This window comes from Natrix helvetica (genome assembly GCF_964273705.1).
Source record: "Natrix helvetica genome assembly, chromosome: 2".
In the NCBI taxonomy this organism is placed as follows: domain Eukaryota; kingdom Metazoa; phylum Chordata; class Lepidosauria; order Squamata; family Natricidae; genus Natrix; species Natrix helvetica.
In genome coordinates, this window is record NC_138552.1 from 39,321,529 (window position 1) to 39,338,712 (window position 17,184).

Sequence of the window (17,184 nt, forward strand, 5' to 3'; positions counted from 1 at the left end):
GAAACAGGAAGACAAAATTTATTGATTTTTAAAAATAATCTTCTCCAGCTGGTGCTGTGCACATATATTGGAATACACGCTAGATAGATATTCTGAATTTTTAATCAAATATATTTAAAGGGTACCAAATAAGGAAGGATGTTTCAAAAATGCCCATACCTTCCCCTATCTAATTAGAAATACTCTGTGTCATCCTTATTTAATAAAATCTATTAAAAACAAGAGTTTTTGAAGGCATGAGAATGCTTATTAAATTAATGAAAGAAAGGGTCTTTTTGTTTGCTTAGTTTGTTCAGCCAAAGGCATGAAGCAATTTTCGTAATAAAAGATTTCCTTATTCTGATGGGTTTGTTTCCTGTTATTTAATTATTCCATACAACCTGGATTTTTACTTTTTGAAGAATTGTGACGTATTATTTCATACATTATTTATTTTGAATGGGCAGCAAGATAAAGATAAAATAAACAGCATGAATGACAATGCCTCCAGCCATTAAGAGGTACAGAAGTTCAGTGTTTCATGTTGACAGGTTAGAACAAGTTGGACACTTGGCAGCAATAATTACCCAGATTTTTCTTTTGAAAAAGGAATTGCTGTAATATATTTCCCCCCAGCAGTTCAAGTAGTGACAGGTAAACTGAAGGTGCAGGTTAGAGATTTAGGATGGTTTTTAACAAGGGCAGGTTGATATGCTGCATTTAGAAAAGTTCTCTGTGTGGCAAGCATATTCAAATGTTGGGCAAAAAAATTAAGTTTATATATTGGGATGCCTGAAATCCATTAATAAATTATTCTACTTGATATAATACACACACACACACACACACACACACACACACACACACAATGTGAAAGTGAGAATAGCTGTTGTAAACCATTATTTGTTTGTAATTTTCTTGAATAGATATCGATGAATGTCAATCCAGTCCTTGCAGAAATGGTGCCACATGCATTGATGGTGTCAGTACATTTACTTGTCTTTGTCTTCCAAGTTATGTCGGAGCCCTTTGTGAAAAAGGTGAGAGACCAATTTGAAATGTGCAGTTAACTCAATCCAACTTTTGAAATAATCTATGAAAGGTGGAAAAAAGAATCATCCGCCACAGGGATGGGATGAATGCGTTTTATTTCTTTGGGTATTATATTATTTATTCTAAATATTTAATACTGCCTTTCTGGAATCATATTTCACATCTACACACCACAGGATAAATAAAAATGACTTTATGTAGGCTTTACTTTTTCTTCTTGTGTTCAAGTCTTTGTTGTTGCTGATAATTAGAGAAGAAGAGAGTAATTTATTTACAGCATTTGCTGTATTTTTCAGACTATAGGATGCACCGGAGTATAAGACATACCAAGATTTTGAAGAGGTAAATTAAAAAAAAAGTTTTTGCACTCTGCAGGCCTCCCAAACCCTCTGCATGCCTCGTTTTTTTTTGTGAAAAATGAGGCATGTAGGTAGTTTGAGAGGCCTGCAAAGGGCTCCTGGGGGCTGGAGGGGGGGCAAAAATGAGCAAAAAAAAAAGCTCATTTTTCACAAAACTGGCCCTATTTTTTGCAAAAAAAAAAAAAAACAGGGCATGCATCGGCTTTGGGAGGCTTTTTTTTTGCCCTCCATAGTCCTCAGGAGCACTTTGCAGGCCTCTCAAACCCTCTGCACATCCATTTTTGCAAAGGGGGCAGGGTTTTGGGAGGCCAAAAATGCTGTATTCAATGTATAAGACGCACCCAGATTTTCACCCTTTTGGCGGGGGGGAGGGGGGAGTGCATTTTACACTCCGAAAAATACAGTAGTTTAATCAGCTACAAAAACTTGCTAAACCAAATGCTATAAGAGACTGTATTTTGTTAAGAACAGTAATAAGTGTTAATGAGATCTGGAGTTTGTATTTTTGAGGAATTTTTACAGGATGCTGATGTAAAGTTAAACATAAGAAGGATGATCAAAATAATCATGTCTTTTTTGACCCAAATGCCATGTCTAATTTTCAGAAGATGTTAATAGGAATCTTTATGAAATTTTGATAGTGTTACACTACGTGATGTTTCTTTACTATACATATAGTATAATAGCTCTACTCTGCAATTTATGCATCTGAATTGAGTCCTGAACAAAGCAAAAACATTTCTGAGCTAATACAATGTTTCCTTTCCTTCTAAATCTGAACTCCTTCTATTGTAAGAAATATCTCAGATTAACTTTTGGCAAAATGACATTAAGAATAAACACAAGTTTTTCAGTGTAGGTTGATGTCCTGTCCAAAGGTAATAAAGAACGTTCCAAAACAACCAGAAGGAGTGAAAATTATTATTCTGTAGGTTGTATTCCTTTGGTCATAACAGCAGATGTAGGAAAATGGTGTCTTATGTTTCGAATCTCACTATGACTGGATTTATTCTCACTAGAACAAAATATATAATTTCATGAATACTGGCAGGTTCCAGGCTGGTTTTTTTATCCTAATCCTACTGGGTGAAAGGCTCTGAATTTAAAAGTGCTTATGGAAAGAAAAGAAAAAAATCCATGAGGCTAAAAGTACTTTTGTGATACATTATTTTTTAAACCTAAGGCAAAGGATAAGATTCATTGCAATTAATTTTTTAATAGCCTCATTAATAATGGAAATAATTCAGAATTCAGCTCTTTAACATAAGATGACAAATGTTATTTTTTGAGCAGTTAATTTGAAAATACATCTAATAAATCCCAAAAAAGTTTTCAAATCATTATAGCTTTAATGTGTCATACAGTTGAAAGTTTGGCCTGGGGAGTTTAGGTGCATGATTAGGGAGATCACCCCCCTCCCCCCGCTACTTTAGGAATTAAGTCAGTGTCATCAGATATACATAGAATCAAGCTTTGTTCTAGAATAAAACTGAAAAGAAAGAAGGTAAAAATATATATTTAAATAGTCACATGCAAGGCATTCTGCGGTGAGGAACTAAAAATATAGAGCTTCTAAAATTATAGACAAAAGCCAGTTTGGTGTGGTGGTTAACATGCTAATTTAGAGCCCAGGAATCTGTGAGTTTGATTACTGCCTTAGACATGAAAGCTAGTTGCTGCCTTCAGCCCTATGAAGAAGGTACTGGCAGGTCACTTTGAAAAATGCTGCCAAGGAATCTACACAGTCTTTGAGTCACCCAGAATCAGGCTCAGCTGGACGAACCATTAAAAAAAATCACAGAAAGCATCTTAGAACAGCCAATAGAAAAATATACAGGGATAGATAAAGATGGGACAGACCAGTGGTGGGTTCCGGCCAGTATGTCCCAGTACGGGCGTACCGGTGGCATCTTGGAGCAGCAGCCACCGTCCCGGAACGGTGTTTTTGAGGGCCCACCCACCCACCTGCATTCATTCCTTACCTGTATGTAAGCTAACTAGGCCATTTGTGCATGCGTGTGCAGCATATGGCGTCTGCGCAATCTCCACCGAGCAACTTGAGGGTCGCAGGGCGGTGAGTGTGTATGCGTGCACAGCACGTGTGCCCGAGGTGGACACCCAGCCCCATTGCAGCGTACCAGTTGCGACGGGATCCGGAACCCACCACTGGGACAGACCACAAGCAGCTCTGATACAAAGAGATTCCAACTTGGACAAAAAAAATTGGGCACAAAAAACTCCCATGCAATGACTAAGCTTGCATAAAATAAAAGATGCTAGAGATGATAAAGCATTGACTAGCAAACCTAGAAATCAAACTTAGCACAAATCTTAGATAAAGTTTTCCCATTTCCCTAGCAACTAGATGACTCCAGAATACAGCTTCTTACTTGGGTAGTTATCTTTCCTGTAAATACCTGCTTAAATCTGAAGCTGAGGCAAGGCGTTACTAAAAATAACTTGTCCTAACTACTGGAAAAGAAGAATTGGATAATCTGTTTTTGTCGTGATTCAGAGCATGGAACTATCCCTTGTGTTGATGTGGGTTGACATATTTGTTTAAGAAGATACATTTTAGGAATATCTGAGTTCTATTAGCTGGTAAAGAATTCCATTCATAATGACCAACTGAGGAATTCAAATAAGTGAATACTTATTTCCTTGTTTGTTATCTAGAAAGTATCTTTATGCGATCTATATTAGGATAATTTCCTCCATCTAGTTTTTCCTCTGTGGGTTGAAAATTCTGGAGGAACTTAAGTACAAACCTTTCCAGTCCATAAAATAATTTAAAAGATACAGTGCTTACCAAACAGTTCCAATGTCATGTCATTCACCCTAGCATCATATTACCTAAAATAAAAAAGACCGAAACATATAATTCTGTTTTAGAGAAAGGGCACAAGGAAGCTTGCTGTGAATGACTTGTGTATTGTTGGTTTTTGCAATTTGAACTGATATGTTCTCAAGAATTCATGCTATGTAAAGCCCCTTAATTAATCCTCATTTCTCCATTGGAAAGAACTGACCCAAAGTAATTTCACACACTGCAATTTATTGTATTTTTCAAAACTTACTTTTCCCATCGATTTCAGTAAGCAATATTGGATATTACGGTAAGTATGAATAACACTGGATTATGTATACTCACACTTGGCCAATCAGTCCTCCATATTCTATTGTTCTGTGGCTTCAAATTTAACATTTTTCTATAATTCTGAAATGAAAAAGACTAAATAGTATAATCTCAAAAATAGACTTAAGACTGGTTTTATACACTCCAGAAAACCCTTGCAACCACAGCTTTAGCAAAATTAAATCCAGTCCTACCTATATCTTCTGGATAATGACCCTAACAGGTTGTGCTTTTCATGCAGCAAAGTGAGTTGTTAAATGCAAAAAGAGAGAGAATTCTGTATTTAGCCTCTGTCACTTAGAACAATGTTTCTCAAACTTGGTACCTTTAAGATATGTGGACATCATCTGGCTGGGAATTCTGAGAATTGGATCCCACACATGGTTGCCAGATTTGACAAACACGCAAAGTATCAAATTTTACAAGTAGATGGTAGCATGGTATAGAAGCCGACCAAATTCATATTTAAGTTAGTAAAATGAATTATTATTGTACTGGCAGAGTAGATTCGTGACAGTAAACTTCATGATTAGTAGTTGGTGGTGGCTGTTTGTGTTCCAATTTGTAGTACTTTTTGGCAATTTTTGCTGTTTGTCCAAGTCAATCCCAATTCATCTTTCAGGTCTTTAGTTACTCCTCGGTGTCAGTGGCTATGTAATGGATAGCTTTAATATATTTGCTGATGCTCATATTAGTTTAATCCAATATGCCTTTTTAATGTGAATTGTGTCACATTTTCCATTATCTCTAGTCAGTATAAGGCATTAGCATTAAATGCTTCCAATAGTGCCACATAGCAGAATGTGAATAGATCCCTTGTGTCAGAATGACATTTGTAACTGATGCTGTTGACACATGTTAAATCACCTCACTGAAAATAACAGCTGTATTTCTCTTAAAAACATGCTGAGAATATTATTCAGTGAGATCAGGTGCCTGTCCAGAGTTTTTGCTCACACTTGTGATCCCACAGTGATCAAGACCATAGAAACTACCAGGCAGGCTATAATACACCCAGTGGTGGGATTCAGTCAGTTCGCACCACTTCCGGAGAACCGGTTGTTAATCTTCTGAGCAATTTGGTGAACTGGTTGTTGAAAGAAATTAGGGCAGAAAACTGGTTGTTATTTGAATCCCACCACTGAATGCACACCAATATTTTCTCCTTTTTCTTCAGCAGCTAATTCTAAAAATGACATTATCCCAATGCTGGCAGTACAGTAATTATAGCTATTGGGAGTGGTGTCTATAATAGCTTTGCTTAAATCCCTTTAAAAGTGTTAGTATTACTATGGCCTTTTGTGTAGTAAGCTCCACAGAGAAAGACAACTGCAATGCATTGTGGGAGCTCCAGCTTCTTAGTAGGCACTGAATTCTGTATCAAGGAGAGGTATTGGAACACCAATAGTAGATTATTTATTTATTTATTTATTATTATTTGTGCTAGGAAAATTTTAAGAGTGTTCTGTCAAGGGATTGAATTTGTGTTATGATTTTGCCCTACCCTAGTATATTCTTCAAAGGCATAAAAAGAGAAAGATATTACCAATAAAGGCATAGTAGACACTTTGATAAGTGTGTTTATTCTGCATGTTGCTTCCATTGTGTGTAATTGTTGTAACATGTGCAAACTAACAAGAACTCCAAGGCAAGAGTGACAATGTCACTACGTTTCCTAATAGTACAAGAAATGAAGGAACATATAATCCGGCTTACAACGATTACTTCTTTACTGCTTAAATGTATGGGCTTGACTTTAGATAGTAGTTTTTGGAAAAAGTAACTTCATACTCTGAAGAAAAGCAGTATGCCCTGTATAATTATTCAAGCATTTTTTTTTAGCCAGAACAGAAATTGTAGTTTAATTTAGAATCTCTCTGTCTCTTCTCTCTATTTTAATTCTTAGTAGTTTGATTTTGTCTGTATGTGTCACTTTTTCCTGGCAGTCTAATAAAATTTGACTTACTGTAGGTTATAATGTTTATTGAATGCAGATATGGAGCTGAAACTGCTACACAGATGTAATTTCAAGACAAATCTTACAGTGTAGCTAAGCATAATCTATTTTTTTCTGATGCTTTTTGTCTAAAGAGTTACCTTTTGAAATATTTGCAAGTACTGTCTCTGCCTGTAGGTTTAATTTTGACAGTTGGGGGGATAGCCATGCTGATTCTTAAAGGAGCTTCTAGATCTTGCAGCATAGATATGCTAACATATTTTATCTCAGAGACATCAGCTTGGAAAATTGAGATTATTCGTGTTCTTAATAAGTCACGTTTTCTTATTCTACATCTAAACTCTGATATTGATAGTTATTGAAATAGACGTTGCTATGGTTTTTGGCTACTAGTAAAGTTTTGAAGAAATGCTGCAATGGTTACAGCTGCTTCATTTCCCTAATAACTGTGTTAGAACAACAATTCTGTCTGCCATTCAACTGCAGACCGGTTCTCAAACCCATTTAATCATGCTGCAGATATAAAATATGCTGTCTGTGTAAAGGTGTTTATATACTGTACTCATCTTCTAAAATTAAGAATGAACCTCTGCATTGGAATAACTTCTAGATTTAGTGAAATATTTAAAAAAAACATCATAAATATATAAAGAAGAACTTGAGTTCTTTTACAGCACCTCTTAATTCTAAATGCTTGAAGTGAAATCCACCTCCACAAAGTTAAGCTCAACTCCCAGTGAATTCATAGATGGATTCATGTTTGTTTGCTTTCCTATGGCGGTGCCATGGTGGCGCAGTGGTTAGAGTGCAGTACTGCAGGCTACTTCTGCTGATCACTGGCTGCCAGCAGTTTGGCAGATCGAATCTTGCCAGGCTCAAGGTTGATTCAACCTTCCATCCTTTTGAGGTATGTAAAATGAAGACCCAGATTATTGGGGACAATATGCTGACTCTGTAAACCGCTTAGAGAGGGCTGTAGAGCACTATGAAGTGGTATATAAGTCTAAGTGCTATTGCTATGGCAAAGAGAGAGGGAAGATCAGAAGAACTTTTGCCAATGCTTTTCCCTGTGATGGTTTTCAACTTTTTAGGCTGGTTTGTAGTCCTTATAATACTTGGTAGCCTCCTATCCAAATACTAACCAAAGTCAACACCATTTAACTGTTTATGGTCAGTTAGGTATTCCCACCTGAAATATTAACATTCTCACAAAATATGTCATTCTATGGTCATTGCTGGTATTAATCTAGTATCTATCTACCATGATAGATGCCTTAATGCTAGATTAGATTCAGAGAGTTTAATTCCAACCTCTGTGCTTAAGACAGAATAATTCAGGATGCTTAATGGAAAAATATATTTAATTGGAATTAAAGTAGCACTTTACAATTTAAGTGTGGAATATTTTCAGGTTTGCAGTTTTATTTCCATTCTTGCCCACCGATGAAAATTTAAATGACTGTGTGATCCTATTTTTAAATTTTGCTGGATTAGAATATGTACCCCTCCCACTCTACCCAACAATACTACACAAAATAAAATTGCACCTGTGTAAAAAGTTATACCACAGGGGATTGGGGGATACACACTTGGAAGATATAAAGGGAAAAAGCTATACATAAATTCTGCTTTTTTTACAGTTTTCATTGCAACAGCAACCTCTGTTAAAAAGGCAATCAATTTCCTGTTCCATCTGGAAAACTTTCTGCTTCCAAAATGAGAGCTTACAGTTTTGGCTCCAGAAATAGCAGTTACTTGTCTAAAAACATCTTGTTCTCCACAAGCTTTTGTGTATATATCACTTGAAGTTTCTAGGCCAGTTTTCCTCAACTTGGTGAGCTGCAGATATATACTGAATTTCAATTGCCATTGTTTAAATACATCTGGAGGGCGTCAGGTTGAGGAAGGCTGTTCTAGATGGTCAGATGGTTTGCCAGACCACGATGAACTCCTACAATGTACCTTTTAATTTCCAAGCCAGAAAAAAAGTTTCTTTTCCAGAATGCTCTTTCTTTCCATCGTGTTACGTATTGCTGAAAGCCAGGCATCAAATCATCAGTACATGCTGATGTTAAATAAAACACATAAATGACACACATGCCTTAACAAAATTAGTATGTGCTACTATTCGTTTTCATATTTCTTGAGATGAAACTTGTCATTGGATATTTCTGTTTGATTTATTTCAATGTTACACGGTTAGTGGGCAATTCTGGTCATTGACTATGCATGTTCAGTGTACATTTTTATGTTTGTTCGTTGCAGACACTGAGACCTGTGATTATGGATGGCACAAGTTTCAAGGGCAATGCTACAAATACTTTGCCCATCGCAGGACGTGGGATGCAGCTGAGAGAGAGTGCCGCCTGCAGGGTGCCCATCTAACCAGTATCTTGTCTCACGAAGAACAGCTGTTTGTAAACCGTAGGTGCTTTCTGTTGGAGGGCAACTGGGAGTAAATTACTGTAAAATAAATAACTCATAGGACACTAAACATTTTCATTATCATTCCTGAGATATTCATTTTATCCTTCATTGCTAATCTGTTCTTTTCATTTCCAGCTCTGTAATAGCTGAAGTTTCAATATTTGCTGGTATTGGGAGAGAATATTCTTTACTCTGAATAATACTCTAAATACTGAATAATTTAGTTCGTGGAGAAAAAAGAATAGTAAGCAATTAGAGTGACACAATTCATTATGAAACATTTATTTTGATCTTGCCACTTAGACTGTTTCATCATCAGACACTTAAATACTGACCCTCAGAGGACAAATAACTTCTTTATATCCTGTTAAAAATAGCTAGCATTTATGACAGCTGTAATCATGCTTGAAAACCTAAAGCATATAAATACTGTTCATTAGCTGAGTTAATGTTTGGGTATGATATTCAATCTAAATACTTTCTTAAAAGAAAAGATGTATTTCTTTTCAGTATCAAGTTTGATTTCTCTTTTGAGAAGCAATGAATTGCTGGTTTCCTGCCAAGCCATTTGGCATAGCCCTATCCCTGGAAAGTGCTTGATGTTAGCAAGAAAAATACATGATTGAAAAGAACAGTGTATACACCATAGCATAAATGCAAATTAATTGGGAAATATAGGTTGTCCATGGTACAAGAATTTCTATTGCTAAGGCAAGGTGGTCATTAAGTGAGTCATACCCAATTTTAGGACATTTTTGTTTTGTGCGAATCACTGCACTGTTAAGTGAATCCTATGGCTTTTAAGCAAATTATGTAGTTGTTAGGTTTCCCCTAGTGACTTTATTTGTCAGAAGCCAGGTGGAAAGATCAGAATTGGCAATCACATAACCTTAGGATACATGCAGGTTACCAAGCACCTCAATTCTGATTACTGGACCATGGAGTAGCTGCATTGAGGACCGATCATAAGTCACCTTTTGTCAGTGCAATTGTAACGTCAAACAGTCACTACATTAATGGTTGTAAGTTGAGGACTACCTGTAAAACTAGGAGCATTGTGAAGGCTTTTTTGCTGAACACTGAACATGCAAATCAACTTAGATATCCATGTGTTTTATTTGTGCTAGTGGATGCTCTATTTTGTAGAAGGCATTTTTATCATGTATATATGGAAAGATATAAGTAAGGTTGCAAATATTAATGCATCTGTGTATCAGCTGAAGATGCAGATTTAAATATAACAAATTTCCAAAGCAAGCTTTTTTTAAAGTAATTGTTACCACCTTCCCTTTCAAGGGGGTGTATTGCTTTTTGAAACAATCTTGCCATTCAGAGCATTCAACAAGAAAAATAGATCAGTTAAAGTATTGTTAGTAAGAATATCTTTTATAAATATTCATAGCTCTTAGAAGAAAGAGCTAATAAACTCTTCTACAAGAAACAATAGAAATAAGCTTGACAGATATCACGGGGAGGCTGATTTCATTTCTTTTTGATTTTTAGAAAATTCACTTTAATGGTAAAAAGTTACTAAAATATATAATTTCACTGTAGGCATAGGACATGACTATCAGTGGATTGGCCTAAATGATAAGATGTACGAGAGTGACTTCCGCTGGACTGATGGCAGTGTGCTGGTAAGAGACCACTTCTGGCAAATATTGTATGATTGTGATACTGCTGGCTGTAGTAGGAGTCTGATATAACATTATTGTTTCTTCTTACTATAATTCAGGGGTGGGGAACTGTGGCTCTTTTGCGACTTGTGGACTTCAACTCCCAGAATTCCAGAACCAACATAGCTGCCTCAGGAATTCTGGGAGTTGAAGTCCACAAGTCGCAAAAGAGCCACAGTTCCCCACCCCTGCTATAATTGATGATGTCAAATAATAGTACATAGATCATTTTGGGTTTGAGGAGTTTGCGCAAAACCTTCCTCATTCTGTTAGTTCAAATTTTTTGCTTCTTTAAATTCTAGCTGAACTTATTTCTCTTAAACTGTGCAAGTTCTCTTTTGCTCTCCCTTCCTAGGAAAATAATTCCTGTGTTAAATTAAATGGCAAGAACATGTAAAACTGTCTGCTTAAATCCATCTCTTTTTTACATTCTTTTACCTTGCTAGTCTCTAGTCCTACCAACCAAAACTTGATGCGGTAGACCCGAGGGACACTTTTGACTTACATGATAACGTCAAATAAGAATAATTACAACAGCTCTTTCTTTGAACTCTTTAAAAATATTTAAAATGGTTTCATTGATGTCTTCCATTCACTTAAAAAAAAAAAAAACATCCAGTCACTTCCTTCAGTCTTGTCTTCTCTAAATGAATTTAAGATATCACAATCCATTCCAATTTCAATAAAAACTTTAATCCAATATTTTTTTAATCACAAAAACTAGCCTGAATGCATTCTTTTGCAGTCTGATGAAGTCAGGTTCTAGATGGGTGCTATTTTGCAGCATTCTGGGCTTTTAACAAAGAGTTGCTTTCCAGGGCAAGATATCACGGATGAAACAGTAGACAGTCCTGAAGAAATCCAGCGATGGTGTCTTCTACTTAAACTGCATTGAATAAATATTGTCTGCCTGTAGTTCTAGGGCAATGATGGCGAACCTTTTAGATACTTGAGTGCCCAAACTGTGCACATGTGCATGCCCAAACTGAAAGGAAACACCATGGAGACCTGACCTGGGGCAACGGTGAGCGTGCCAGCAGTAAAGGCTCTGTGTGCCACCTCTGGCACGCGTGCCATAGGTTCGCCCTCAGAATTCTAGAAGGAGGAATTCATTGTGTAATCCAAGCGCAGCTGTATTGTACATATTCTAGTTCAGCTCAGGTGGAATATGGCATACAGAGTTCAAACTGAATAAATGAAGCTGCACCACTACCTTAAATGCAGAGACTTTGAAATGAAACATTACTTTGCTTTACAGAACATAAAACAAAATATAAAAGCAAAGAAAACAAGACTTCAATGCATTCAGCAGACCTTTTCATTTTAATATATAGGCTCATTTTTATCCCATTTAGGATACGCCCTTTCATACATAAAACAGATGCTTTATAGGAGCTGAATGTGTATTGTTGCAAGACTGTGCTTGGTATTTGCCCTTCTATCATTAAGAATCAAAGGAAACATCTGGTTCTTGTGTTTCAGGCATATAAGAATGGCTCCCTTCTACATATCACATATGGCAGCCTTAGAAAGACGTTACTTAAAAAAATCTGGTTTGACTGAATTCCACAGGTTTAAGATGTGTAGATTTCAGCTCCCAGAATTCCCCAGCCATTTGAAATCCACACATCTTAAAAGTTGCCAAGTTTGAGAAACGCTGGATTAATCTAAGAGTGATGTATTTTAGTTTGGGATGACTTGTGTTGGCTTTTTTTCGTGGGAGCAAGTTCTTTTATTCATATTTTTTGAAGAGCTGCTACTTGTTGTAGCTGACTGTGGAAAATGAAAAAGGCAAGCCTGGCTTACTCTCTCATGTGCTGGGATATTTTATGGCCGGAACTAATATGCTTTATTATGTCTCAGACACAGTTTCTTTTGGAGTGTGGCAGAGGGGAGTTTGTTACTAACCAGTATACCCTTCCATCATTCTATCACTATTCTTGTGGACTCAATTAACCTTGTTTTCCACCCGTGCTGTTCCCCATCCCTTCGTGGTCAAATATACTGTATGTTGCCACACTTTAGTATTTTATTCAGAAGATCATTTAGTCTTTAGACTAGTCGGTGTTAAACATGTGATAAATCCCAGTGTTAGGCAGCCAAGAACCACATGACAATAACTTCCAGACTCCAGGAAATGAAATGTTAGTTCAAACTTGTAGCAAATCTCGGGTGTTAAATTTTGGTTTAAGCTTGAGATGAAGAAGAAAAAAACATTTTGTCAAAAGGATATGGCTATCTGCCAACTAACATTTTTCTGATTGATTTCCATCCCCCCTTTTCATGCTTTTTAAATAATTTCTTTCTATTTTCATTTGTACTGATTTTTCAATAGTTTTACATGGTAAATAGTTCTTTCCAGTCTTTTGACAATCCTTTATATCATATGCATGTGTCAAAATGAACTATTACTACTATTGCTAGATCTTAATTAATTACTGAAAAACATTGATGTATTATTTTATTTTATTTTATTTATTTCTTGGATTTCTAAACCGCCCCCTCTCCCAAAAAGGGACTCGGGGCGGTGTACAGTCAAATAAAATGCAGATAAAATACAATAATATAAAACAATTAAATACTAAACATTTGGATGGAGGAGATAAGACTGTACAAGAAATAAATATACTATAGAAACCCTAAAAAACATCCCCAATTAAAATACCCAAACCCAATTGAAATATCCCCGGGAGACAAAACTAAGAGAGTGCCAGGCTAGCTGATTGAAACAGGTGAGTCTTTAATTTTTGACGGAAGGAGCGGAGGTCGGTGGTAGTTCGGATGTCGGGGGGGAGGTCATTCCAGAGGGTTGGGCCCATCACAGAGAAGGACCTACTCCTAGGTGTCGCCCGCTGGCATTGCCTAGCGGACGGCACCAGGAGGAGTCCCTCCCTGTGTGAGCGGATTGGTCGTAGGGACGTGTGTGGTAGGATGCGATCCTGCAGATAACTAGGTCCTATGCCATGGAGCATATTAGGTTTACATCCAGAATCATCTTTTCTTTTTAGCTTTACAGTGTAAAAGTGGTTGATCTTTATCGATCTTGCTCTATCCTTTAGTCAGAAAAGGTTAATTTGATCTTAGAAAATTACAATAGCAAGTTAAACAATAAGCACTGAAGGCTCAGTTCATTATTTTTTTCCTGATGTAATTAGAAGCCATTTTCTTTTCTTTTTTATTACATAGGGCTTTTTTAAAAAAAGAAAGAAAAACTACAGCATTACTAAGGGTTTCTGAATGGCATTATGTTCATTAATACCTTTAGAAGTCAGGAATTCTCAACCTGGGTTAAAGCTTTTATTCCTATTTAAAAAGGGAAGGAAAATGGAAAAACCAAGAATATTTACAATTAGGAAATTCTAGCCTAACAGTAACTAACTGATTGGAAGAGCTCCCCATCTTATAATTTGTTTCTGGGAATAATATCTAGTGTCATTAAATTTTAATTAAATAAAATGTAAAATGTTGAACAGCATATATTTGTATAAAAAATTGTTACAATTCTTTTACTTAAATAAACTGCTGACAATTGCCGGTGACTCTTTGAGTTGCAGAGAATTCTAGAGGTTGCAGCTCTGACACATTGGAATGATCCAAAGTAGGGTTGACTAACACAGCATTCATTTCTCTCACAATTACTGTAAATTCAATCTGAAATGCTTTAGTACATATAGGACTAGAGTATGTTCAAAGTAATGGCCCATAAAACAATGTGTTAGATAACATTTAAGAATCTAACTCTTCATTTTTAGAATTCTCTGGTTACGTTTTCTCAGGGGTATTAATCAGCTGCTGTAAAGGTAGCAAAATAAAAATAAATATAGCCGTCTTCATTTTCAATATGCTGCACCATATCAAAAATAGTCCCAGCAAGTGCAATAAGGGCTCTTGGCAAGCAAAGCTTTGGAGGTTAAAAAAAAAAAGTTAGGTCATTCCAGAACTAACCACAAGCCACCACACTGATTTTTTGTAAGTGAAACAAGATTATTTATATCTATCTGCACAATAATGCCTCCATATTTTTTTAGATTGAGTAAGCCACCCAAAGGGCAGGTCAGGCAAATATTAAAATTTATCTAGATAAAGAAAACACATATGAACCCACTTGGCTGTTCCTCTTGAGATCTGTAATGTTGTGAAGAGGAGTCTCTTATATTCAGAGGAAATGATTTAAAATAAAAACAAGTCATGCTTCTGAATAAAAGAAACATCCAAACTGATTTTGATTTTAACTCAAGCCAGTTGTTATATTTAAATTCTCAGATTGGGAAGTTATCTTTGTTGGTCTATTTGTTTACTCTTTAATTTAAACTACTATATTTGATTTTAAGATAACAACAAAATCTTTCCTGAAAACTGAAACTAGGTTCAATAGAAATCTTAGGATTCAAGACAGTGAAAAGAAAATATTAATATTTCAGATGGCTCATCCAAGATTATGGATGTAGCCTAAATTCTAATTCAAAAATAGGCTATCAGAAATGCTGTTATGAGTTTCTATTACATCTAAATACATAAAATCTCTTCAGATTTACAAGCAACCTAATGAGCTGCTACCTTTTTTTGTTGTTGTTGAATTTCTTATTGCTTCATTAGAAGCGTAGGAAAAAAAACTATGCTTCAAAGCTGGAGAAACTTGGATTCATGCCAAAACCAGGAAAATTCCACCTATACATGAGCATACAAGGGTGAGGGTGGGGGTAGGTAAGCGATGATTAAAGACAGCCTAAAGTATGATTTTTCCTGAAGTTGGTTTCCTGTGGCTCAGGCTTCATAAAAAGCAAAATGATATATGTATGCCATGGATCAATGCAACCCCTTAGACATCCTTAGAATGTATTCAAAAACTTTGTTGAGAAACTGAATTTCAAATAATGCAATAGGATTCCTGACTGCCAAGTTTGATACCATCAAAGCATAACTATGTATAAAGAGGGGAACCTTCCCCCCAACCACAGATATTGTTTTCGACTCTTTTCCTACTGAACTTGTTTCACTATTCAAGACCTTTGCAAACAAGCATGGCAGTCTAAGGAGCCATTCGTGTTTTGGATTAAGCAGACTGACCCAGAGTGGTGCCTTGGGCCTCTTTCTCACAAGGGGGAGTTATTCACATCCTCTGGAAAATACTGCTGATAATTAGTACTTTGTATGGTGGTGAGCTCATTCCCATTACACAAGATTGGGGCTTTATTAAATGAACAGGGCGGCTTCTGCAGCCAGATTGTGTCTCGCTTCTGGCCTGCTAGCAGCATTTAAACAGGGGAGTTCCATCTTAAAGCTGTCCAGAGGCCTCTGTTCATTTGGCTTCCTCTTCAGTGTAGACACATTTCACATGTTTGTTACATGGGACTTGAGTGTGGCAGGGGAAAAAGGCAATGTGAAAGCCAAAATTATTTTTTAAGTCCAACCTTCCTTCCTTCCTTCCTTCCTTCCTTCCTTCCTTCCTTCCTTCCTTCCTTCCTTCCTTCCTTCCTTCCTTCCTTCCTTCCTTCCTTCTTTCTTTCTTTCTTTCTTTCTTTCTTTCTTTCTTTCTTTCTTTTGGAAAATCAGTGCCTGGGTTCCTTTTAGAGAGAACATAAAGGAGGAGTTGAGAAAATCCTCTAAGCTTGCTGTAGAGGAAAGTTGCCCATGAGAATTAAATAAAACAAATAAATGAGCTTGAGAGTAGTGTGGGCAGATTGCACACAAAAGGCCTGTTGTGCCAGAGATCCTTGGAATCCTGTAATAAAGGGATTTTGAAAACTGAACAGAAACTTTGGTCTTCAAAATATAGAGGTATTTGAAATAATACATTTGGTTTCCTCTAAAGAGGGAGAAAGCCTATTGCTCTACTTACTTAAAATATATTACTTAATATCAAAAATCATATTCCGCCTCAGACTAGTACAAAGGCCTTCCAAATAGGCTTTGGTCTGAATTTTTTTGCTTAGCAAGACAAAGTAAGCTCTTATCTACAAGATAGATTAAATGTAGATTTGGCCAAGAGATCATTATTTTTTTAAAAAAACCTGCAATAGCTATTAGAAGAAATTCTAAAAATGAGCAATTTTGAGGATAGGTATTTTTAAAATATATTTATGTGGGTACAAGTAGTCCTTGACTTATGACCACAATTGAGTCGAAAATTTATGTTGCTAAATGGGAAATTTATTAAGTGAGTTTTGTCCCATTTTGCGACTTTCCTTGCCACAGTGTTAAGTGAATCACCGCCACTGTTAAGAGCACGGTTGTTAAGTGAATTGGCTTGCTCATGGACTTTGCTTGTCAGAAAGTTGCAATAGGGGATCATGTGACCCTGCAGCACTTTAAATGGACAACCATTTAAATATGAGCCAGCAGTGTGCAGCGGCTGCCAAAAAAGCCAACACAGTTCTAGGCTACATAAACAGAGGGATAGAATCAAGGATGGTTGCCATTTGCTACCTCCTGCTGTCTTCTCCATTGACTTTGCTTTGGATGCTGGCAGTGAAAGTCGCAAATGCAAATCACTAATGGGATGCTGCAATATTGTGATTGCAAGCTCCTTGCCAAGCACCTGGGTTGTGATCATATGGGTGCAGGGACTCTTTGGTGGCTGCAAATACAAGGAAACAT

At 36.5% G+C, this 17,184-nt stretch overlaps 1 protein-coding gene across 7 annotated transcripts in view; it reads left to right on the forward strand.

Moving 5' to 3' along the window:
- The window catches only part of VCAN (versican), a 101,830-nt gene that overhangs the window by 68,636 nt on the left and 16,010 nt on the right, over positions 1–17,184 (forward strand). For all 7 annotated transcript variants that reach the window (XM_081942669.1, XM_081942667.1, XM_081942673.1 and 4 more), the window contains 3 exons: positions 906–1,019; positions 8,750–8,908; positions 10,466–10,548. In XM_081942669.1, the coding sequence (XP_081798795.1) occupies positions 906–1,019; positions 8,750–8,908; positions 10,466–10,548 (356 nt within the window). The remainder of the gene's footprint in view (positions 1–905; positions 1,020–8,749; positions 8,909–10,465; positions 10,549–17,184) is intronic.